The following is a 26,396-nucleotide window of genomic DNA, read 5'->3' on the forward strand; positions in this document are numbered from 1 at the left end:
AGTTACACACATCACCTAAAATTCCTATTAGAGTGAAGTCATATTTCTCTATTTCCTCCCCCCCCACCCAGTTTATTCTGCATATTTGACTGTATGTGGTGTATAGTCATTTTCACTTTCTCTCTCATTTCTCTCTTGCTGGAAGAGTCCCTTAAACAGTCAGAGGAGCCGCAAAATCCTCATATGTTTTTAAAAGGAATTTATACTATTTACTACATACTATTTAGAGGGCATCAGCAACTGGAGTTATTTGAAACTGATGAATTTCAAACAAAAGAAGATTGATCGTTTCCCCTTTAAGGGCGCCTGTATTTTCTTTGAAAAGACCAGACAGCAACTATACTCATTGGTTTCCTCCTGCTTGCAGCACAGCTGTTGTATCAGCCTCCTGAAGTAATAGATACTCCTTGAAGTTAAAAGAGACTGTCAGAAAATAATATATTTTGAGGGAGTACACTTTAGGGCTGTGCTTATCATGGACATTTCTTTAACATTAATGCAAAGGAACTAATAGAAATAGGTCTATAAAATTTAATTACTTTTTTTTCCCCTTAGGAACAGATGAGTAGTCTTATGCTCTAAGATTATGGGTTCTATTCTTGGCTCTGCTACAGTCTTCCTTTGTGACCTTGGACAAATCACTCGCCTAGAAACTGATTTTCAGAGGTACTGACCACCACAATTCCAATTTAAGTCAACAGCAGTTGTGGGAGCTCTGCACCTCTGAAAATTGGGTCCTTAAGTTCTGTACTTTCATATCCTCATCTTTAAGAGATGAGGAGATCTCATAGCTTGCAATAGGCTTTAAAGTTCTTGTAGCGTGTATTTCCCCTCTAACTCAATGCCAGATTTTTCACGTCCCTGATCCCTGAAGTGCCTGCCCCCAGCCATTTTTGCATCTCCATCCTAGAAACAACATGGCTTGGCCACAACTGCTGAAGCTCAACCTAAAACTAAACTTACTGGCTTTGATTAGGTTAGCACAATTGGACAAAAGTTCTCAGCACGTGCATGGATGCTGTACTCTATTCTTGTGAGAAGGTAGGTTAATGACACACAAAAAAATTCTTTCTACGAGAGGTTTTCCTAGATGAAGACAGTTTGAAAAGATTAGATTATATTCAATTAAACTTGGGCCTGTCAGCCATGATAGTGTCCATTTAGCAAGAGAGGTGGTGCAAAAAGTCTACAGAAACTATGACACTTAATGCAGAAACAGCATTTCAGTTTCATGGGCATGTCTAAACCGCAATAAAATACTTGCAGCTGGCCCACGTCAGCTGACTCAGGCTCGCAGGGCTCGGGCTGCGGGGCTATAAAATTGCAGTGTAGATGTTTGGGCTTGGGCAGGAGCCTGGGTTCTGGGACCCTCCACCGTCACATGACCTCAGGGCTCGGGCGCCAGCCTGAGCCTGAATGTCTACATTGCAATTTTCTAGCCCCACAGCCCAAGCTCTGCGAGCCTCAGCCAGCTAACACAGGCCAGTCGTGGGTGTTTTATCGCAGTGTAGACATACCCATCGCAGCTGTGACACATGAAGGGGGGTGAGTGGGGAGTAGCTCCCTTTGATGGACACCCAGCCAGCCAGTTAGCTGTAAAATCCTTCTTGGTCTGTTCTCTGCTTGTTAACCTTTTACAGGTAAAGCAAGCAGATTACAGACCACGTGGGATTTTACAGCTAAATGGCTGTCCATCAAAGGGGGCCCCCCCCCCCCCCGGCCCCATGTATCACAGTAGCTGTCCTCACCATGCTACTCTAATAATGGACATTCCATCACCCTCTCTAATGCTAAGTTACAATGAAAGGCAGCTCTAAAACAATTCAAATTGTATTCATGGTTTTTACTGCCCTTCTTCCAGACTAACAAGAGCCATCTTATTGCCCACCTTTTATGAAACAGAACATATTAGGCTTCCTTTAATGACACTTGTTGGTGTACTTTTAAGGTACTCATAAGGTAATGATTTGAGGGAGGGTTGGTTGGTTGATGAGTAATGAGTTGTAAAATTGTACTAGAGAGCAACACAGGCTGATGAAGTTTCTAACTATCAGATATCTCTTATCATATCACATGCCAGAGTAAGGATAGACTGCAGGGTTCCAGACATCACCATTCACTGGGAGTCTCATCAGTGTAGCCCAAGAGCCTTCTTGTATCTTTATCGCAGACACTCCATTTAAATATTAAAACTTAGCTAACACATCTCTCCCCGCTTGCATACTGTATGCCTCTTAATTATTGAGGAAGAGAAATTCTGCGTAACTGCATTATTTAACCGATTTGGGGTATAATTTACATGAAAGATGCTAAATTAAAAAAAATTGTGTTTTCTACATGCTTTTTGGACACAAGACGATCAATCTGTAAGCATCTAGAGGATAATAAAGTTATAAGGTATTGCCAGCATGGATTTGTCAACAAATCATGCCAAAACAACCTAATTTCCTTCTTTGTCATGGTTACTGGCGTAGTGGAGCGAGGGAAGCAGTGGATCTTAATTTCAGTAAGGGGTTTGACACAGTCCTCCATGACATTCTCATAAGCAAACCAGGGAAATGTGGTCTAAATGAAATTATTAAAAGGTGGGCGCACAAGTGGTTGAAAGACTGTGCTCAGAGTAGTTATCAATGGTTTGCTGTTAGACTGGAAAGGGGTATCTACTGGAGTCCCATAGGGGTCAGTCCTGGGTCAAATATTACTCAAAACTTTTATTAATAACTTGAGAGTATGTTTATAAAATATGCAGATGACACTAAGCTGGGAGGGGTTGTAAGCACTTACAAGTACAGGACTAGACGTCAAAATGACCTTGACAAATTGGAGAATTGGTTTGAAATCCACAGGATAAAATTCAATAAAGACGAGTGCAAAGCACTAGACTTAGGAAGGAAAAATTAAAAACACAACCACAAAATGGGGAATACACTGAGTAGGGTGTAGTACTGCTGAAAAGGATATTGGGGTTATTGTGGATCACAGATTGAATATGAGTCAATGTGATGCAGTTGGAAACAAGGCTAATATTCTGGAGAGTATTCATAGGAGTAACATATGTAAGACACAGGAGAGAATTGTCCCACTCTACTCTGTGCTGGTGAAGCCTCAGCTAGAGTAGTGTCCCCAACTCTGGGTGCCACACTTTAGGAAAGATGTGGACAAATTGGTGAGAGTTCAGAGAACAACAAAACTGATAAAAGGTTTAGAAAACCTGACCTGTGAGAAAAAACTGGGCATGTTTAATTTTGAGAAAAAGAGACTCAGGTGGGACCTGATAACAGTCCTCAAATATGTTGAGGACTGTTATAAAGAGGACCATGGTCAGTTGTTCTCCATGTCCCCTGAAGGTAGGGCAAGAAGTAATGGGCTTAATCTGAAGCAAGGGAGAGTTAGAAAAAAAATTCCAAATATCTAACCTAATCTAATCTAACTATTATAGGGGTAGTTAAGCTTTGGAATAGGCTTCCAAGGGAGGTTGTGGAATCCCCATCATTGGAGGTTTTTAAGAACTGGTTAGAGGAACACCTATCAGGGATGGTCCAGATTTACTTGGTCCTGCCTCAGCACATGGGCTGTACTTGATTTCTTGAAATCTCTTCCAGTGCTACATTTCTAAGAAGGGTAATGGAGTTAACAGAAATACATCCAAATATCCAACTATATCTAATAATGTAGTTCTTAATATAAAATTAATTGCTTTGCAAACATGTAATAGTTTAAAACAATACAAAATGTGAAGTGCAATACAAAAAACAAGTACTAGAACTGATTAAAACTGATTAAGCAGCTGTTTTTATATACACACAAATTGTTTATTGCAGTTTCCATGTGGGAGTTACATTTTCACAACTTCAATCAACTGCTATAAACATTAAAAATAGAAAAATTAATTTAAGCTAAATGAACTTACCAGCGTTCTATATGAAGAGCTGAGAAAGTCCGTGAGGCCGCTTCTCTGGTGAACAGTTTAAACCCACATTGTGTGTCCCTGATTTCCTTGACACAGAGGAACCATACTAGGAAGTGGAACCCATACATGAGAAGAGTTCGGAAGTAAGAGCGCTGTGAACAAAAGACAAGAAATTAGATGTTTTCATTTATATGACAAAAGGAACATCTGAATTGATCTGAACAGAGGACGAGAATTCCACTTCATGACAATTTTGAAGTTAGAAATGTGTGTTTGTTCCGCACGGGAACAAAAGGAGAATTGTGGTGGGGGAAAGGTGTGTCAGACAGTCACACTTAGGATCTCCCCTGGGATTTGGGAGACTCAGCTCAAAGTCCATGCTTTGCCTGATTCAGAACAGTTTTTCATCCCAGATCGTGCCAAATCAGGCAGAGCAAGGACTTGAATCTGGGTGTCCCAAATCCCAGGCCAATACCCTAAACACCCATCTTTAGGGTCTCCCTCCGCCACCCCCAAAACAAACGTTTTGTGGAAACTGATGTCTCTATAAAATGTTTTGGCTTTTATGAAACACCATATTTTGCTGAAATTTCATTTAGGCAAAAATATTTCAGCCAGCTCTAAATTTGAATCATTTTAGCTACACATGTAACTTTATAATAATGGTGTATGTTACAGTACAGAAGGGGATCCTTATTGCAACTATGTATTTTAAAGTTTTGTTTCCATGACTCAAATTTAAACAAATACACATACAGAACTTTGTATAGATCACAGAAGTAGAATTACAGAGACATACTAGGACATAATCATCACAGTATGATTTTTGTTTTGAACAAACAAACACTTTTAAAATTGGTTTTTGGAAGCCTAGATTTTAAAAATTTAAACAAGTTTACCTAAGGTGTAAAAAGATCCCAACCACTATTTAAATATGTAAATTAAAGGTAGCTTTAGGTCAGGCCTTAAAAGAACAACAACCCTCCACCCCCATCCCACCACCACCTAAACAGTATTCTTTTATTTGCTCATTGCTCGATTTCTTTTATTCTATCTCAGTTCTTCTCCCCTATCTCCCGGCAGAAACCTTGTGAGGGAAAGAGGGAGCTGGATGCACTTGAAGGGAGTTCATTTGTATATGATCCCTCGGCAGGTTATCACATGACCACAGAATCAGAGAGCCCCTCCACCCTCTATGTCAGCGGTCCCCAAATTTTTCACATCACCCCCCCCCTTGCCCTGTCCGTGCCCCCAAACCCCCCCCCCCCCCAGAGCCGGGGCTGGGAGCGGGGCCTTCGCTCCCGGGGGGTGGGGCGCAGCTAGGGGTAAGGAGGTTGATGCTGGGGCCACAGCTGCAGCCAAGGACTGATGCTGGGGGTCTGGGGCAGGCTGGGAGTGGGGCTGCGGCGGGAGCCAGCAGTTGGGGCCACGGATGGGTGCAGTGCCGCAGCTGGGAACTAGGGCCACGGCTGGAGGCAGGGCAGAGCTAGGGGCAGAGTGGGTCTGGGTGGCATTCTATCCCTGCCCCCGGCCCCACTGTGCCCTTCCCCACGAACATTCTTCCACATCCCCTAGGGGGGTGCGCCCCACAGTTCTACATTCATCAGGCCCAACAATCCCCAGGATTAGTTGGTCTGGTGCAAAGCCAGCATATGTAGGCAGTAATGGTTTTCTGTATCCATTCATGTTGTGAACACAGGGTCCAGGATTTAGTCCCATTACTGAGAGAGCTTCAGGGTTTCTTGTCAACTATGATGCAAACTTTGCCCGTGCGTTGATAGGAGACTAGATCCCTAACACTATTACATAATCCAGAGGGAAAAGCAGTGCTTAATTTGTGCCAGGGCAGAGACCCAGCACCTCTAGGCTTGGCAGTTCATAGCCCTGGCACCTTTGGGCTTGCTGCATGAGTTAGGAATGTAAAAAAAAAATAGCTTGAGCCCCAGCAGCTCTTTCATTACAAATTAAGCACTGGGGAAAAGTAGAAGCTATACCAGGATTTGAACTCCATTCTATCTCCTCTTGGACTTTTGCAGCTATTTCAGTATTTTGTAAACATTTTAGAATAATTTTAAGTATCACACGCTAGTGTAAACATAGCTTGTTGTAGAGAAAATCCAGCATTATGAGTTCGAACGATGTTAGAGAAATTAGTCCAGCAATGTGTTTGTTGCAATATAAGTGCAATGTCTGTGCTATGTCAACTACAGTCTGCCAAAACATCAGTAAAACTGATGTAAGACGAGATTGCGAGCTGATGCAAGTTTGTTGCATAACAGTCACATACTAAGTTGTTCTGTCTAGTGTGTATTCAATACTCTATTCTACTGCCGTTTTCCTGTTCATACTGAAATTCTACTTTCATACGGGTTACCGATATTTCCACAAAACAAACCTTGTAGTCTTCTCTCAAGGATCTTTTTGGAGGCTCTTTGCCTGGAACTCATTCAAGACTAAACACAATGCTCATTTCCTCTGTATGCATACTCCACCAGAAGAAGCAAGATTCACTTGTCATCATTTGTAGTAATTTTGGAAATGTGCAAGCATGAGACCCGTGAGGCAGTCTTGGCCTCTCCAATTTTAATCCGAGAGTCTTCCATGGCATAGCTGTAGCAAGGAGCTTTAGGAAGGCACTTGCATTGCAAGTGATTCTCAATTAAAGGCAGGGAAAGAAATGCAAGTTTTCCAAATTAGCTACGTTTGCTGGAAGTTCTGAATTCCAAATCTACATTTGCTGGGGCAAGTCTGGGTGGCGGGTGAGGTCTTCCCCTTCAAATCATTAACATGAAATTAATTTTCATAATGTTGATTGCAAGAGAATTGTGATACCCTTTCAAACATTTTATTACTACTTACAGCAAAACTTTTACCACTCACTCAGGTCTTAAGAGTTGAAGAGTAACAAATTGTTGGACTGAAAGGAAAGAAATTAAAGTCAAGCTGTCAGTTGCTTCTCCCTGTCCTCCCAGTACTTGAAGAGCCTGTGCATGTGTGTGAAGAGACTGTTCCAGCTGATGAGCTGCAGAGCCATTGTAGAACCACCATTGTAGAGGCTTCCAAAGCATCTGCTTGAATGTACTGTGCCTAAAGCTCTCCACTCAGTGATTATAGTATATGCCCTTTTTGGTTTCATGTTGGACACATTTGTGCACACATGCGGTTGGTTGCGTTTGGGACCAAAGGTCCCATCCTCTGCTGGAGCAACTGATTTAAATCCTTGTTAGCTGACATCTAGCTCACACTTCCTGCTGGTGGTGTTTGAACTCTGGGAACAGAGAGCTTTTAGTCATGTTGGACTATTGCTAGGCTCATGGCAACTGCCTTCCCCACTATCAGCCTCCATTCATTTTGTGTGTCTTGATTTAATTTAAAAACTGGAATGTTAATGAAAAAACAGCAGTTCTAGGAGTCTAGTTCATACGAGGAAAGAGAAACTTACCTGTGCTATTGAGTCCTGTTCCAAATGGGCTCGAGAGCCACAGGCAATAGCCATCTGGTTCTGCAAAGGAACACACACAAGAGAATTGGAAGCTAACTACACCACCACTAGTGTTTTCTGAATCACTGGCTTCTTCTATTAAGGTTTTTATATGAAATCTTAAAGCATCATGATGGCTTAATCTTGTCCACTGAATTTGTCAAAGCAATAGAAATGTCTGCTTTTGGTGAGTTACACAAATCTTATCGTTTGAATGTGTTGATATAATAAAGCCTTTCTACATTTTATGGATTGTCTAAAGCTTATTACATTTTGTATATGAAAAGTTTAGATTGCTGCATGTTATTCGGGTCTCGTTCAGGAGTAAGAATGTCTGAGCTTTTCAGACAGAGAATTTATTTCACAGTGCAGACAACAAAGTATCTAGTTACACTTAATATGTATGGGCATGTTTGCCCTAAGATTTGCAATAGGGAACAGGTAACAGAACAGAAGACTTGATTTTGCTGAGATGGCAATATTTTATTTGTGTAGGAATGTCACATCTCTAAGCCCCAATTAAACTGTAAGAGGCACTTCCAATGGCCTGTATTAAAATTACTCTCACATTACTACTTTTGACATGAAAGAATCATTTCTGGACTTTAGGAAAATTCTGAAGAACTAAGGCCTGCTGCCTTTTCAATAGCACACAGATTTAAAAGGTATGTTAATCAATTAGCGCCATCTAGTGGGGTCGGAACTTTATCTGTTTGACCAAATGGTTATTTTAAACATAATTCAGTGACTGCTTTGTAACAACAACAAGGGGGTACAAATGGGGGAGGAAAAAAAGCTAAGTATAGAAGTTACATATTGCTCCCTCCATTTTGGGGCTAGTTACAGGTTCCACATCGACTTGTCTTTAAGCACCATGTTAACTGAAAATGAGTTTCTTCAAGTCAAGCAGCTCTAAGTGCCACTGTTACCCTATTCAGGAATACACTGTGAGCCGATATGACTTATTTGGTCTTCAGAGAGGACACAATCTGAATGAACGGACATCTGCAAATTAAAAGTTAGCCATCTGCTAACAGGAAATAGACCAATTAGAATAAAATAAAAAGAGTCATTCTCAAAATAACGTGGGAGGAAATTAGGTTAAGCAACATATCAAATTAATAAGGGTAGAGAAAGCAAATTTTTAAATAAGTAGGCAGCACCGTGAACAGTTATACTGGAAAGAAAAAAGGGCTAGCAACGCAAAACACATGGATCCCACAAAAGTTTAAAGACTCAATGAAAGAAATAGCACAAGTGTCAAAATGTGCAAATTAAGGTTCCTGATCCTGCAAAAAAAATATGCACATGCTTAACTTGATGCACTATAAGTAGTCCCACTGTTACCCGGGGTTCTTTCAACCCAAAGCTCTTGGTAACTTTTACTCTGTGCGAGGAGGTGTCAGGAAATAAATCAGAGGAGACACGGCCGTCTGACCGATAGATGGCTGGCACAAACAGGACAACACAAGAGTGCTTTCACTTAAAGCTAAACTTTACTTAGACTCAAGCACTTACACACGTCCGCAACAGGTTAGTAACACACCCCCAACCCTCGATAATTACCAAAGCTGAATGTGGCTCTCGAGTGGCACAGTGACAGCCCGTCTGCCGGTGGGGAACACAAGATGCATCCAGAGGGAGAGACCAGTCCCGAAGAGTCCCCAAATGAGTCCCCTTATTTATACATTAGTAATAGAATGACATGTCCCTTAAAGAAACCTTGTTAAGTAAGCAGTTTCAAGCAAGAGGTTCCTTCTGATTATTGATTAACCAGGTGTGGGTTTTTCCAGAACTTGCAGCCTTGAGACCTCAATAGACATTCCTGGGACATACATGCGTTTTAAAAGAGTAGGCTATCAGCAACTTCAACACAATTCTTATCAGGAAGGATGCGGGGTCAAGCTGCCCTTTCCGTGGCACCCAAAACCCCCTCCCCTCCTGCCTTGGTCAAGCTGCATGGCCATTTTACAGCCTGCTGACTAGGTTGCTTTTTAACAATAAGCCATAGTGGTTTTAGGCACTTTACTGGTTTGCCAAAGTCTCCCCGTACACCACTGATGTCAAGTTAAAGTTAAGCATATCTTAAAGATTCTCAGTATGTATGCAAGAAACTTGTTAATAAAGAGAAATACAACTATGAGTCCATAGACAAACTGCTTCAGCTAAAATGACAGAAGCTTATACTTACTGGCCATGGCTGGAGATTTCTAAGACCCTCTTCTACTTTTTCAATATCTGCAAACTTTGTGGCTCCATCTGCATCAGCCATAAGGATTTTTCCCCCTCGACAACTGAAGACACCCTGCAGATGAAACAGCAAGTTAAAACCTGCACCAATACAAAAAAATTTTCATCATGATAAACTAGCTTCCAGGCCCCAGGAGTCTAAATTAAGAAAGCAAATCCCTAAAACATTAACCTAAATAGAAATCTAGAAAGGAATTAAACTAAACAAATAGGTGAGCCTGCAATTTCCTATGCTGACATTTTGTTGATAAAAAAACAAGTGTTCGAGGTTATTAATTTGTATTACAGCAGCGCCCAGGTGCCTGAATCACTGATCAGGGCCCCATTGTGTTGGACACTGTACAAATAACAAAATGATAGTCCCTGAATCACAGAGCTTACAATCTAAGTATGTAAGACAAGAGACAAGTGGATACAATAAACAGATGGGGGAAGCAGAAGGAAACAAGGAGGCAGTACTGGTCAGCATGATAAACACTGTCAAAGCACACCAGCTGCCTAATCACTGTACAGTTTTTCCTCGTCACTTGATCCATGTTCCTTGGATAAAGCATGCAGCATTGGGATAGGGTGTGGGATGCTACCTCCTAATACATCTTCAAGAGCCAAATCTCTAAAATGTGTCTGAGAAAGATAAAGTACAACATAACTGCAGTTAGCTTGGGGCAACAACTGCAGCAGACCTGGAGCTTGGCTCCATATATTTTAGGTGCTACATGACACGTGCAGATGCACAAGGGCATTTGTGCTTGTTGACACCATACATGCTTAACTCTGTACAAAGTGTGTTCCAGGCTCTTGAAGATACATCCAGAATATACCCTAACTGTCCTACCCAAGATGTTGTATGCTCTAACTCAGAAACAAACATGGAATCTTCCATTTCAAGTAAAATTAAACAGAGGGTCTAAGTGTTTTTTTTTTTAAATATAAGAGCAGAGATTTCCTGGATTTACTGACCTTCTAATTAATTTCTAAGAGTCTCAAACCAACAGCTATGTACTAAAACCAATTAAAAACACTGCCACAGTTCTATCATCTATGCAAAGTGTAAACCATAATCATCTTTTTTCCTCAATGTTGATGGAAAGTACAATGTTGATGGGGGTATATTCTCTGGTGGTCATGCACCGTTTACACTCTTCCTGCCTGCTACATACAGCAGTACAAACACACCTCACATATGCACTACACAAAGAATAAACTCTCTCTCTTTCTCTCAAGCAAGTGGGCGGAGGCACTAGTGAATGAGAACATTCCATGCACTTCAATATTAAAATATCCCACACAAAGTCATGCTCCTTCACCTGGAAGAATTGAGGGGGGGGGGAGGGAAACCAAAAAAAAAACAACCAAAGAACTTCTGTGCTTTATCATTCCATGTACTACCTAAATACTATAATCATAGGCACCATGGATTTATATATCATAATGCCTTTATATAAATCCATGGTATGCCCACATCTTGAATATTGCATGCAGATCTGGTCACCCCTTCTCAAATAAGATATATTAGAATTGGAAAAGATACAGAGAAAGGCAACAAAAAGGATTAGGAGTATGGAAACAGCTTCCGTATGAAGTGAGATGAAAAAGACTAGAACTTTTCAGCTTGGAAAACAGATGAGTAAGAGGGGATATGACAGAGGTCTATAAAATCTTGACTGGTGTGGAGCAATGGTTCTCAACCTTTCCAGATTACTGTAACCCTTTCAGGAGCCCCGCCCACCACTTGCCCAGGGCTGAAGCATGTAACTTAGCTTTGTGGGGTCCCCTGTGGCATGGGACCCCAGGCAATTGCTCTGCTTGCCACTCCATAATGCCTGCCCTATACTTGTGATCCCCCCTTCTACCTTCCCCCCCAGTTGAGAAACAGATCTAGATAAGTTGACATACCCCCGGAAGATCTCTGCATACCCCTCCCTGGTTGAAAACCACTGGTGTGAAGAAAGTGAATAAGGAAATGTTGTTTACTCCTTCACATAACACAAGAACTAGGGGTCACCCAATGAAATTAATAGGCAGCAGGTATAAAACAAACAAAAGGAAGTACTTCTGCACACAACACAGTCAACCTGCGGAACTCGTTCCCAGAGGATGTTGTGAAGGCTAAACCTATAACAGGGTTAGAAAAAAAAAAAAAAAAAAACTAGCTAAGTTCATGGAGGATAAGTACATCAATGGCTATTAGCCAGGATGGTCAGGGATGCAACCCCATGCTCTGAGTGTCCCTAGCCTCTAACTGCCAGAAGCTGGGAGTCGATGACAGGGGATGGATCTCTCGATGATTGCCTGTTCTGTTCATTGCCTCTGAAGCACCTGGCATTGGCCACTGTTGGAAGACAGGATACTGGGCTAGATGGACCACTGGTCTGAACCAGTATGGCCATTCTTACGTTCACCATATAAAAACCTTAGGACAGACAGACAAGTTATAGATGTAGCTTTAATACGATAATCTTTGAAAGAAATAAATGCATGAAGATTCCAGAAATAATAAATGAAGTGTATTGACAACATGAGAGAAAAGTTTTATTTTTACTCTTTACAGTCACCTATTATCCGAATTCATGGCTCACAACCCAAGACTGATGCAGTCCTTTTAAGTCAAAAAAATAAAGTATCATTCACTCACTCTAAACAATTACATAATAACACACACTAATATATTTTCTCTTGTGAAGAGAAATATCTATGTGTAAGTTAATATATGAAATACACACATTATGCCCCATCAAACTCAAGCCCAGCTGACTTCAGTGGGAATACATTTAAGCAAAACTTTGCTGGACCCGGGCCTTAGTTCTTTATTCAATTTCTAAATATCAAAGCTATAATCTGGAGAGGAATATCTATATTTACTTATCTTATTACCGGAGCTTGATTTTCATCTTATAAAGGGTTTTTTGTTTTTGTTTTTTGGCACTGAAGAGCTAGTTCTAAATTAACTAATGGATATAGTTTGGCTTTAATTGAAATTCTCATATGAAAAAAAATTCTTCAATGTTATTACTCAATGTGTTATCAAATCCTTGCAATGAGTTTATATTTTGTACATTTTTGCATTGAAGATTTATGGAAGAATTCAATATTTTTCAAAACGGTTTTATTAATCTAAAATCTTTAAATTAAATTAAATCCACACAAGGTCTGCTTATTTTGGCAAGACTAGAATTAGCTCAAAACAGAGAAAGAATTGAAAGTATTCATTACCATTCTGACAGCTCCACCTTTTCCCCGATTTTTTACCAATGTTAGGACTCGTACTTTGTCACTTCCATATTTCTTGCAGTACTTCATTGCAACCTGTAAGACATAGGAAAGTCATAAAAAAACAAAACTGGAACCTCAAATGAAAGATAGAGATCTTATTCTTCCATCCCTTTTTCTTCAATAGCATTGTTACCACTTCAATCTGCATAAAATGGAAATATATTGTCCAGTGCAGAGTTGAAGTCTGTTTAGGAAAATAAAAAAAAAGAGTAAGAAGGTTAACAGCCAGAAAACTGAAGAAACAAGAAGACTAAAATCAGGTAGTGGTCAGAGAGGATAGCTATGGCTGTCCTAAGTCCCCTTCGCCCCACCTGCCAAAGTTAAAGCTAGAAAACCATATCACACGTATTTATACCAGTGCACAAAGCTAGTCTATGAAAAACATGCTTTCACTACTGTTACCTGTCTCCCATTTGTTTCACTGCTATGTCTGCTTTTAAATTAAAACTGTAAGTGCTTTGAGACATGCATTGCTCTTATATAGTGCTTTTCATCATATTTTTCTTCTAGCATAATGGGGCCCTAAGAGACTACAGTGTCACAAATATTTAATAAAGTTGAGCATCAGCTTAAAGCAATTTCAGCGTTCGAGTAGTCGGGCATGAAAGTGCAGAACACCTATGTCTTAGAAGGCTAGACATGTTCATCACTGTACAAGACAGACAATGGCTACTACTTTGAGGGCTTTTCAATCTTTATACAATATTACATAAGAGATAATATGATTCATCCATCATTGACACTGGCAGTAGTAAACAGGTTAGTAAGCTACTGAACACATATGCATGAAAGGACACATAACCTTATCAGGCAAGCTTGAAAGGAAAAACTGAAACAGAAGTAGGCATGCTAGTGGCTAACCTAGAGACAAATCTAGGGTGGTATTTTCAGAAGTTGCTCAGAGCTGGCCTGACTCTGCTCCCACTGAAGTCAATGGTAAGACTCCCATTAACTTCAACAGAAGCAGAAGTAGAGGAAAGCAGAACACTGTTGAAAATCTTACCCTTAATACTTCAGTATTAATGTTTCTAAACGAATACACAACTTTATGCTGTATAACAAATTCTATACAAACTATGCCAAAATACTTTACAGAATAATAAAATGACATTTAAAATTGTGGGAGATCAAGAGGCTTAGATGGGAAAGAATTATGGTCTCAGATGAGATCTGGAAAGAGAAGGGGAGATTTGAAGAAGCAGACACATAGTGATGCTGTTCCAGGTAAGAGAAATCACACAGGACAATGCTCTTGAGGTGAGACTGTGTGGAAAGGAGACACACTGGATGAACAGAGGGGACTGTGGAGGGAAATTCAGCAAGTTACTATATCTCTTCAAAAGAGAACAATTGTGCTGTAGGAATGTTATCCTATGAATGGCATGGACAAGAATGGCAGAAGGAATCTGAGAAATAAACAATTAAAAAACAATGAGCAGCCGATGTGTAGAACAAAAGGTAAAGGTTTGTTACATTTTATAAAAGCTAAAGCAGTGTGATACACATCTGCTCCCTTAGACTGCCAGGTGAGAAACTTTAATATTCTCTTCTTACCTTTGCGGTCTGATCTTTACTGCCATCATCAACAACTATTACTTCATAAGTGAACGCAGGATCTCGTTTCTTAAAAATAAAAATGGAAATTGTGCATTTGGTCCAATCTCTGTCTCTTTCACAAATACACATCTCCCTTCACCCCCTTACTCAAATTGGCAAAATTTCAGCCACCAGAATGTTTTTTTGCCCCTGGAGCCTTCTTCCTCATTCATGTCATAATATACATTTGTACAGATGCACCAATATCATTTTGTAAATTTGCTATGATGATAAACATCCTTAAAGCAACATCAGTCTGTTACCAATATGCTATTCTAATGCTGCCAGATTACATGCTAACTGCTCCATCATAGGTAGTCTTATTTATTTTTAAGCTACTATAAAATGTTGAAAATCAATATTGTTATGAAGTGAACTTGGAGGCTCTGAGAAGCCCTTACGTTAAAGATCAGAAAGAGTTCAAACTATGCCATATTTTCTGAAACTTGCTGCCTCATAAGCCGGTGACCAACCGTAACAGTGTTAGAAAAGCAGGATTTTAAAAACCTTGTGGGAATAAATAGTCTAAATTATATCATCAGCTAACTTTTACTCTCCTATATCATAGAATAGAATCATAGAATATTAGGGTTGGAAGGGACCTCAGGAGGCCATCTGTCCAACCCCCTGCTCAAAGCAGGACCAATCCCCAGACAGATTTTTGCCCCAATCCCTAAATGGCCCCCTCAAGGATTGAACTCACAACCCTGGGTTTAGCAGGCCAATGCTCAAACCACTGAGCTATCCCTCACCCCTATGTTTATCCTGGATAGGTATCACGTGGGTACAAGTCTCTTCCAAGTGGAACAGTTAATTTTTATATTTCAGTAAAAATTGCCTTCCATCATACAGTCTGAAAAAGAACTCATGAAGAGATGTTGCCAGGTTAGAGTGCTTATCTTTTATTTGGATAATTTTATATTGCTTCTAGGCAGATCACAGAAATCCAAACAGGCAGTTTGTTTTCATATACTTACAAGGATACTATATTTTAAATGAGAAAATGAAAGTTTCACACCTGTCTTTTTTCAAGATAGTCTAAAGCTTCATCCATCATAAGAGGCACTGGAAGGAAAAAAATACCACAAAAGCTGGTTTAAACAAAGCATCAATAAAAGCATATTTAAAATATTTTCACATCCCAAAGAAGTCAGGTCTCCAGATAAAAAATACCATTGATTTGAAAATATGGAAACAAAAAAACAAAATTACAGTTATAAATTTAATCCCATCTGGACTAAAAATTAGGTTAACTGTATTTTACTCCCAGCTCTGCCACCAAAATCATTATGCAGTCTCTAGCATTATGTAATTCTGTATGCCCGTTTCCCTCTTCCCAGATAGTAAATTATTTTTACAGGCTCTGATGCTGCAAAGACTTGTGCACTTCGGAGTTACTGGGGCTACTCACAGTGTGTAATGTTAAACTCATGTTAAGTCTTCAAAGAACTGGAGCCTTGTATTGTAAAGTCTTTTGGGAGGAAAGACCATTTTTTCATGAGTTTTTACAGAGCCTACCACTATGGGGCCTGACAGGAGCCTCTGGGTGCTACTGTTAATATAAACACTTGACTTCTACAAGTGAAAACCACAAGTATTATAGGATTTAAATTCTGGTTTGTACTTAACACTGGGGGTAATTTTTAATTATTAATAAAATGGTTACATTAAATTACAGGCACAAAATAACTATGCAAAGAAATATGATTAGAAAAAGCAAATTAGCTGAGGCACTAGGCTGAGCACTAAATATTACCAGCATGAGCCAGCTAACAGCAACTGGGTAGATAGGTAGAGCAAATTGCCTCAGCAAAAAAGTGTTGATTTCTGCAAACAGGGTGACCATCTGTGACTCCAACCCCTGCCCTTCCTGGATAGAGAAAGAGTACAGAACATCTGGGACACTCTCCTCCCTTCCCCAATATCAGGGGGTAGTAAAATTTCCTTTGAGGAGGGAAATCTACTACCTATCCTGAAAAAAGCAATAATCCAACCAATACTAATGAAACCACCACTCTACACTAGTGACCTTGCAAACCATCACATGCTGTCCAACCTTTTTTCTAAGCGAGCTAACAGAAGACAGCAAAATACGTTACTAACACTACCTGTCAGCTGCTAGTACCCTGGATCGCTCTTAGTAAGGTTTCAGGCCAGGATATGCGACTGAGGGTATGTCTACACAGCAGCTCATGCCAGCCAACTCAGGCTCACAGGTCTCTGGCTGGTTTCACTAAAGCACAGACTTCTGGGCTCGGGCTGAAGCCTGGGTTCTAGGACCTTGTGTGGTGGGAGGGTCCCAGAGCTCAGGCTCCAGACCAAGCCGGGAAGTCTACACTGCAATGAAACAGCCCCGCAGACCAAGTTCTGCGAGCCCAAGTTGCCTGGCGTGGGCTAGCCCCGGTTTTTCACTGCAGTTTAGACATACCCTGAGACGGCACTTATTGCTCTTGTGGCTGATCTGTTCATAGACAAGGACATACATACACGGCATCCTGGTGGCTCTCTCTGCAGAGAGAGAGAGAAAAGACAACAACATAGTCTGAAGTGCCAACAATAAGTAGACAGCATCCAGCTCCTTCACATCAAAAGGACCTTTCCATTTTAAGGTTAAATGACTTGCCCAAGTTCACACAGGAAGTGCATGGCAAAGCCAGGAATAGAACCCATATCTCCTAAACAACAAGACCATTCCTTCCGCCTGATTAAAGCCACTGGTACGGGCTCCAGAATGCAAAATTCTAAAACAATTAAAGCATAAAGATACATTTTTACTCCTAACCTCCATACTGACTTTAAGAGCCACTAAAGACCAGCTAAAAGTGGCGTTTATAATCTTTAAGCAACCTAGTTTACTCCTGGAGGGATTCTGCGCCCAAAAATAAAAAATTCTGCAAAATGCTGCATATTTTATCAAAATAATGCAATATAATCACACCAGTTCCAATTGTTTTGGTAATTTGTTTAAACTATAATACAGAAATTTCACAATAACAATTCAGCATTTCCTAAACACATGAAAGTTAAGTTACAAACACTTGGTAACTAATACCCTGCATTCCAGTTATAATCCTGGATTTTCATTTAAATTACATTACAGAACACCAAACAGCAAACAAACAAACAAACCAAAAAAACAAACAAACAAACAAAAAAGTAGAATGCCATTTTAAACTGCTCAGACTTTCACACATGAAAGTCATACAGTTTTGCTAATCATTGTCCTGAACCTGGCTGGCTACTTTGGGAAGTGCTCGGTTCTGATTGTCCTGATGTTTTATTGACTCCTTGGTAAGTATTTTATTTGCCCTCAAAGTCTTTTTTTTTTTTTTTTAAATGGGTAAGTAAAATAAATCCTGAGCTGTAATCTAACCCCACTGTGCCACTTGGCACAGGAAAAGAGTGAGAAAGCACATAAGATCTTCCTAGCTGATTCTGTTACTGTCATTTAGGACATGTCTACACTGGCAAAGTTACAGTGCTGGCAGTTACAGCGCTGCTCAGATAGCACAGAAGGAAAACTGCTGTTGTGTGTTCACACTGACAGCTGCGTGCACAATAGTATATTCATACTTGCGGTGCTATTCGGAGCGGTGCACTGTGGGCAGCTATTCTACAGAGCACCTCTTTCTCTTTTGCTGCTAACACTTGTGGGAAGGCGGAAGGGGTTGCGGGGCATCCTGGATGCTGTCCCAATGCCCCATGATGCATTGCTTCGCATCCCAGCAATCCCTGTGCTTCCGTCCGCATTTGGCGCCATCTTTCAATGGTTTGTGTACTGCGTGCTCTGTCCTGCCTCGCCTCTTTCTGGCTTCAGGAATGGATCCCGAGCTGTTGACAAGAATGCTTGCTGTTTGCACTGACCAACATGTCACAGGTGACAGTGGAGATATTCCTTAAACTACAAAGGCAAGAGGAGTGTGACATTGATCTCGCCACACATAGTAGCTATGACACGAGAATACTTGTGGTATTCGCGGAGGTGCTGACCACAGTGGAATGCCGCTTTTAGGCTCGGAAAACAAGCACTGAGTGGTGGGATCACATCGTCATGCATGTCTGGGATGACGACAAGCGGCTGCAGAACTTTCGCACGAGGAAAGCCACATTCATGGGCCTGTGCGATGAGCTTGCACCAGCCCTATAGCACAAGAACACGAGAATGAGAGCTGCCATGCCGTTGGAGAAGAGCATAGCGATTGTACTGTGGAAGCTGGCTACTCCAGGCTGCTACCGATCGGTCGCTAATCAGTTCGGAGTGGGAAGGTCAACCGTTGGAATCGTGTTGATGCAAGTGTGCAGGGCCATTAATTGCATCCTGCTCCGAAAGACTATGACTCTGGGCAACGTGTGAGAGATTGTGGATGGCTTTGCACAAATGGGCTTCCCTAACTGCGGAGGGGCGATAGATGGCATGCACAATCCAATTCTGGCACCAGACCACCTAGCCACTGAGTACATTAATCGCAAGGGGTATTTCTCAATTGTTCTCCAGGCGCTTGTGGATCACCATGGGCGTTTCACAGACATTAACGCAGGTTGGTCCGGAAAGGTGCATGATGCACGCATCTTTCGGAACACTGGCCTGTTCAAGAAGCTGCAAGCAGGGACTTTCTTCCTGGACCAGAAGATCACCCTAGGGGAAGTCGAAATGCCCATCATGATCCTGGGAGACACCGCCTACCCCTGAATGCCATGGTTCATGAAGCCATACATAGAGCAACTTGACAGCAGCAAGGAGCGGTTCAACAACAGGCTGAGCAAGTGCAGAATGACTGTGGAGTGTGCATTCGGCTGTTTAAAAGCCCACTGGTGATGCCTGTATGGGAAGCTGGACACGGCCGATGACAATATTCCTATGCTTATAGCCGCATGCTGTATGCTCCATAATATTTGTGAAGGGAAGGGTGAAAGCTTCACTCAGGGCTGGACCGCAGAGGCTCAGTGCCTGGAGGCTGAGTTTGAACAGCCGGAGACCAGGGCTATTAGAGGGGCACAGCGCAGGGCCATAAGGATCAGGGAGAGGAGAGAGTCAAATGAAAAAATTCATCAGCAGGGAGGGGGCTGGGGGAATGGAAGGAATGGGGGAGTGAAGGTCTCAAGAAGAGGAGGGGTCCCAGGATGGCTACAGATTTGGGTGTGTCCAAGGATCATACCCAACCTTCTCCTTTGGAGTACGATGCACCGGGTGCTGTACTTCAGCAGGGCCAAACTGCAGATGGATGGGTGCTGAGTACTGTGGGAATTGGGAGTCCACACTGCTGGACTGTGAGGAGGGAGGAGTGGAATGCTGCGGGTAGAGAGCGGAGCCAGGAGTTTGATAAGAGTGTGTTGGTAGGGTGCGTGGGAAAGAATTTTGCGACAGTGGCTGCAGGGGAGGGCGGGCACAGAGCTGCTCGGTTTGAAGAGCTAGTATCTCCTGGAGCATGTCCGCTTGGCACTCCATAACTGTTAAGAGCCGCTCTGTGGCTTCTTTCTGGTGTGCCGCGCTCTCCTTTTGTTCCCTCTTCTCGCGATCTCACCACTCCTTCAATTCCTGTTTCTCGGAGGCAGAGTGCATCATAACCTCACGCATAAAGTCCTCCTTAGTTCTTCTTGGATGCTTTCTAATTCTTCGCAACCATTCTGCCGCCGATAAGGGAGGCTGGCCTCCCAAGGTCATCTCTGTGAAGTTTAAATGCAACATTTTACAGAAGCAGTATTGTTTGCAACACAGACAACACTGTTTCAGTGCTTTAAAACACAGCCAGTACTCACACACCTGTCACTAACTGGCTGACCCCAAGCAAGCAAAACATAAGCCACAAGACCCCCAAAATGGTGAGTAGGGGCAGGGTAAATCACTGTTCCTGGACCCTCCTGTACACGGGCACGTGGCTCTTGGGGAGAGCCAGCACTGTAGGGAGGGCCTGATAATCATTCCTGTTCCCACACGAGGTGTTCATTATGGAAGATATCTCGCTGCCGAGGGTGAGCAGGGAATGAAAGGAGGGTCTTCTCCAAGCATGCGGCTTCCGCCCTGGCCCCTATGCGGCTAGCCTGTGTGCAGCTATGGTCCCGCCCCACCCCACCCCCCCCTCCGCCCGTGACGGCACAATGGCGTGGGAAAGTTACCATTAATGGGGCAAGAAACAAAGCAGCTCTGCCGAGGAACCTGCAGGAGTGGATTGCCCAGTATCTCCATGAGAGTTTCCTGGAGATCTCTGAGGGAGATTCATGTGAAGTGAGGGAGTGTATCAACAGCCTGTTCCGCCACTCAAACTAGGCAGGAGGTGAGAGAAGCCTGCTTTCTGCAACCCTTCTGCCCCCAGCAACTCGCTTCAGCAATTCCCAAAATCAGATCCACATACCAGGGGCCTCCTCTCCTGTTTGCGCTTTGCCAAGATCTGACTGCTGTGACTGGCTAGGTTCCTCCGGGGTAGAAAAGAGCTCCTGACTGCATGCATCTCTGGCCTCCGAGTCATCCTCTGCTTCTGGTTCCCCCTCCCCCTCTTCATCCAAGATTGCCTCCTCCTGGCTCAGTCCACTCTCGACAGGCAACGAAGCCAACGAAGTATCCACAGGGGACTTTGCAGTGGAGGTGAGGTCACCACCGAGTATCGCGTCCAGCTCTTTGTAGAACCGGCAGCTCGTGGGCACAGCACCAGAGCAGCGGTTTGCCTCCCGCGCCTTATGGTAGGTGTTCCACAGCTCCTTCACTTTGACCCTGCACTGCAATGCGTCCTGGTCATGGCCCTTTTCTATCATGCATCTAGAAATCTGTCCATAGGTATCATAATTCCGACGGCTGGAGCACAGCTGTGACTGCACTGCCTCCTCTCCCCAAATGCCGATGAGGTCTAGCAGCTCGGCATTGCTCCAAGCAGGGGATCGCCTGGTGTGTAGAGCAGGCATGGCCACCAGGAAAGATGTGCTGAAACCACTGCACGCATCACTGAGCAAACAGGAAGGGAACTTTCAAATTTGCAAAGGAATGTATGGGGTGGGGCTGACAGTTGGTCACCTGAACGCAGGGCAGTACAGTTCAAACCGATGGGCAGAGAGGTGAGAACAGGCATTGTGGGACACCTCCCGGAGGCCAATCGCAGCGCTGTAATCACCACATGTCTACACTGGCACTGCAGCACTGTAGCCATGGTGCAGAAAGGTCTACGCCTCTCATCTAGGCTTTTTTTTAAGAGCGCTGCATCTGCGCAGCTTCTGCTCACTAAGTGGCTTGGCAGTGTATACATCTCGGTAGTTACAGCGCTCAAAACTGCTTTACTGTGCACAAACTTGCCAGTGTAGATGGGGCCTCATAAGGCTTTACATCACTCTGGCAATGTAGGGGCCTTAAAACTATTACAGGTTTTATGCTCCTGGGGGAATTGACTGAGAATGGGAACAGTTAACTAACAATAGGAACATTAACAATGTTACTACTAGGCACGCTGCTACATTTCTGCCTCAGAAAATGAGATCAATTAACTAGCAGGCAGGCTGCTACATTTCTGCCTCTGGGACAGAGCCTTCCTTCTGCATAAATAAGAGCCCTACCCCTCCATGCCCGGCGAACTGCAGTAGCAAGCAAGAGGGACAGAGTCTCTCTTGCTTGTTGGCAGGTAGGCACGCCCCACCCCGACAGTGATCAACGTCTCCGACGCAGGCACGTACACCCAGCCCCCTTCCCCCGCAGTGATTTGTGTCTCCGAGGCTGCTCCAAGCACACTGGAACAGATGCGCTGCCTGGGCTGCGGCACATGTCCCCCTGCAGATGTCTTTTGCATTTTTCTGCGTGAAGGGCACAGAAATATGCGGGCCATATGAATTCTGTGCCCCCACAGGGGAGCAGAATTATTAACTAGTACTCCTGACAGAAACATCTACCCTTATTTCACAAGATTTTAGTGACATTGGGTTCTTACAGAAAGTAGCTTAATTTCTGTTGCTAAAAAAAAAGCACATGGCTAGATTCTACAGTAGCTCTATGTGCAGAACTCCCATTTATTTGATTGTGACCTGGGACCTGGGTATGCAAAAAGGCTACAGAATCTGGCCTGCAATTTTATGTTGCTGACATTCACCAATAATGCAGAGCTAAGTTTAACTCTTTAAAAAGAAAACAATGAAGTATTCTTACACCTGTCTTCCTCATTGTACGAAGGCACAACAACAGAGAGCTCCTTTGTAGGAGGGTCATGTATGCTTGGTATAGATTCCTTCTTCCCTTCAGCATTTACAAAGAACTTCTCTTCTTCATGGCGATGAAAATTTGGCATTTTGGTGGCAGTTACATGGGCAACAATAGTAATCTGTGATTAAAAAAATAACAAATGGTATTAGTGACAATGGTTCAGCAGCAAAGTCTATATTCATTGTTTGCATAACGGGATTCTGTTTAAGAGTTAAACAAACTATTCTAATTGGCTGAACAAGGGAGTATCAAATGTAGCCCACTGATACAGCCCAGTAATCCACAGCCATTCCTATTACAAACACGGTGGAGTGGTCTATTGAGGAGTGCTCTTTTATCCACTGCCCAGATCAAAAAGGAACTTTACCTGTCAGGACTTATAATCTTCATATGGCATTAAGCTGTTCTATTTTATGTAGATAAGGCATGGCCTAAGTTTCCTGGCAAGTCGCCAGTGAAATTTTCAACTGGAAAAGGTTTGAGTGGCTCTGCGATAAGGCACTGTCCCAAGCTACCATAAACTTGCCTCAATGAACATTCTAGACCATGGTGCCCGCCAGGTCTAAACCTTGTAGCTATGTCCACTGTATTTATTGATAACTAGTCACTAAAATCATAGAGTGTAGCAAGCATTAGCAGCAACTATAATATTAAGCAATTCCATACAAGAAGCAAATCTTATCACATATAAAACTGATATTAAACTATGTAATTAAGTGTAAAAACTTTTGTTTACCATTAAAAATGGCACATACTCATAAACAGAGTGGAACACACACACACACACACATGAATATCCCACATATCACTACCTCTATGAACAGACTAACTAGTAAAGAAGAGATGGGCCACCATAATCTTCAGTAACCACAAACTTCAGTAACTATGGAATGATGTCTTAGGGCTTACAGAAGTATGACCATAACTGAATAGGGAAAGAGGAGAAAAAAAACCCAATTAAATATATAGGTAATAAGTTTGCATGTCTTCTAAATCCTATTTCTAGGTCTCCAGTGTGTGTTTTAAGTCTTATTTTCACCTTCTTATTTGTAATGAATTTGGGACAGGGACTGTTGACATCTGTGTCTCGTGCAGCACCAGACACACTGCTGGCACTTACTAATAAGTCCTGCCGGCTTCTCCAACAGAGCTTCCAAGTTCTTTGAACAAAATAAAATACTTAAATGAATTTGTAGTTTAGATTTTCTTAACATTAGAAAAAGTGCTTTTATCCTCAAACTAAATACTGTAATGGCTCCAGGGAATGTAATCTAGATTTAAATTTCAGTTTTATTTATAGCTTAAATTCTAAATAACAACATTCCTTTTAAAACTGGGTCACAGCAAAAATGGTTGAAGTCTGAAAGTTAGCAAGGGCAGTCTTCAGTACTTTGTTTGAAAGAAATTGGTTTTAATTTCACAAAATAATGAAGTTTTGAAAATTGTATAGGACCTGATCCTACAGAGCATTGTGACCTCCCTCTCATTGGCTTCAGTGGTAGCTGAAGACGCTCAACACCTGCATACACCTCAGAAAGTTTCTTTTAATCTACAGGTATATACTTAGGCCATGTCTACGCTACGGCAGCCTAGCTAAAAGTGCTGCAGCTATGCCACTGTAGTGCTGCAGTGCAGATTCCTTCCATTCCTGTAGGAAGTGTTTTTCTGTTGCTCCAGATAATCCACCTCTCTGAGTGGCAATAGTTAGGTCAATGGAAGAATTCTGCCATCAGCCTAGTTACTTCTACACTGGGGGTTGAGTCGCCATAGCTACAGCACTCAGCAGTGTGAATTTTTCACACACTAATCACCATTATCTCTGTCAACCTAACTTTTAGGCTCTGATACCACACACTAAGGAAAGCAGGCAAACCTTTGAATGGAGCCCCATTGACTTAAGTTTTCAAAAGTCCACCCTTGCAAGTTAGCTTGTCGGATCAGGGCCTTAAACAGAGAAACACTATTCACATGTTCACAAATAGGCAGGCACTTGTCAGTTGAGAGAATATTCATAGATTCCAAGGCCAGAAGGGACCTTTGTGATCATCTGATATGACTTCCTATTAACACACAGGCCATGGAACTTTCCCAAAATTATTCCTAGAGCGTATCTTTTAAAAAACCCATCCATTCTTGATTTAAAAATTATCAGTGATGGAGAATCCACCACAACCCTTGGTAAATAGTTCCAGTGATTAATTATTCTATTTAAAATTTACACTGTATTTCCAGGCTAGCTTCAACTTCCAGTCATTGGATCTTGTTATACCTTTCTCTGCTAAAGAGCCCATTTTAAATATTTGTTCCCCATATAGGTACTTACAGATTGTAATCAAGTACCTTAACCTGCTCTTTGTTAAGCTAAATTGATTGAGCACCTTGAGTGTACCATTATAAGGCATGTTTCCTAATTCTTTAATCATTCTTGTGGCTCTTTTTTCAGAATGGTCTCCCATTTTTCAACACCTTTCTTGAATAGTGGACACCAGAAATGGACACAGTATTCCAGCAGTGGTTGCATCAGTGCCAAATATAGAGGTAAAATAACCTCTCTGCTCCTACTCAAGATTTCCGTTTATGCATCCAAGGATCACATTAGCTCTTTTGACTACAGTGTTGCACAAGGAACTCATGTTCAGCCTATTATCCACAATGACCACCACATTTTTTTCAGCAGCAAAGAGTCCTGTGGCACCTTATAGACTAACAGACGTATTGGAGCATGAGCTTTCGTGGGTGAATACCCACTTCGTCAGGTGAGAAAGCACTTCACTGAGATTAGATAACATTGGATGAGATGAAGGATCAACACCTTTCCACACCAATTTGCCAACCCAGTGGGAAAGTCTTTATACTAGGTTCAAAGGGGGCAGGTGACAAAAGATGTAGATATAAAGAAAATGTGCTCTTACCAGAGGGCTAGATGTTTGGGATGGAATGAAGAATTACAATAGGGTCATAGGAGCAGGAAGAGGTAAAAGAGTGGGAGAATCTGCTCAACATCTTACATGTCTATACATAAAGGCAAGGAGTATGGGGAATGAACAGGAAGAATTGGAAGTATTAGTACAATAGCTAACTTATGATTTAATAGGTGAGTGGGATGAATCTCAATTGCAATATTGGTATACAGGGGTATAGCTTGTTCAGGAAGGACAGGCAGACAAAAAAAGGGAGTAGATGTTGGATTACACACCAAGAACATATACACTTGTTCTGAGGTCCAGGTGGTGGTGAGAGGCACACAAGTTTAAAGTCCCGGGATGAAGATAAAAACAAACAAACAAAGGCAATGTCATATTAGGGGTCTACAATAAACAACCACATCAGAGACAATGGATGATTCATTTCTAGAACAAATAACAGAAATATCCGAAACACAAGACCCACCCAAACATCTGTCGGAAAACTAAAGTGACATAACACAAAGTGTCCTATAAATTCTTGGACTGTATTGGGGACAACTACTTTTTTCAGAAGGTAGAGGAAGTAACCAGGAGACATCCACTTTAAACTTGATTCTCACTAACAGGGAAGAATGAGTTGCAAATCTGAAAGTTAAAGGCAATTTCGGTGAAAGTGACAATGAAATGATAAATTTCCTAATTCTAAGGAAAGGAAAGAGTGAGAGCAGCTGAATAAGGACAATGGACTTCAAAGAAGCAGACTTTATCAAACTCAGGGAATAGTAGGTAAGGTCCCACGGGAAGAAA

The 26,396-nt window shown here is 42.1% G+C and overlaps 1 protein-coding gene across 1 annotated transcript in view; it reads right to left on the minus strand.

The window, feature by feature from the left end:
- LOC112121236 (dolichyl-phosphate beta-glucosyltransferase) overlaps nt 1-26,396 on the minus strand; it is a 43,469-nt gene that overhangs the window by 14,961 nt on the left and 2,112 nt on the right. The window contains exons 2-8 of the mRNA XM_024220287.2: nt 22,630-22,801; nt 15,529-15,575; nt 14,469-14,537; nt 12,855-12,947; nt 9,583-9,696; nt 7,353-7,412; nt 3,911-4,062 (exon numbers count right to left, since the gene is read on the minus strand). Of these exons, the coding sequence (XP_024076055.1) occupies nt 3,911-4,062; nt 7,353-7,412; nt 9,583-9,696; nt 12,855-12,947; nt 14,469-14,537; nt 15,529-15,575; nt 22,630-22,801 (707 nt within the window). The remainder of the gene's footprint in view (nt 1-3,910; nt 4,063-7,352; nt 7,413-9,582; nt 9,697-12,854; nt 12,948-14,468; nt 14,538-15,528; nt 15,576-22,629; nt 22,802-26,396) is intronic.

Source organism: Terrapene carolina, unplaced genomic scaffold (genome assembly GCF_002925995.2).
Source record: "Terrapene carolina triunguis isolate 2854851 unplaced genomic scaffold, T_m_triunguis-2.0 Scaffold141, whole genome shotgun sequence".
NCBI lineage: Eukaryota > Metazoa > Chordata > Testudines > Emydidae > Terrapene > Terrapene triunguis.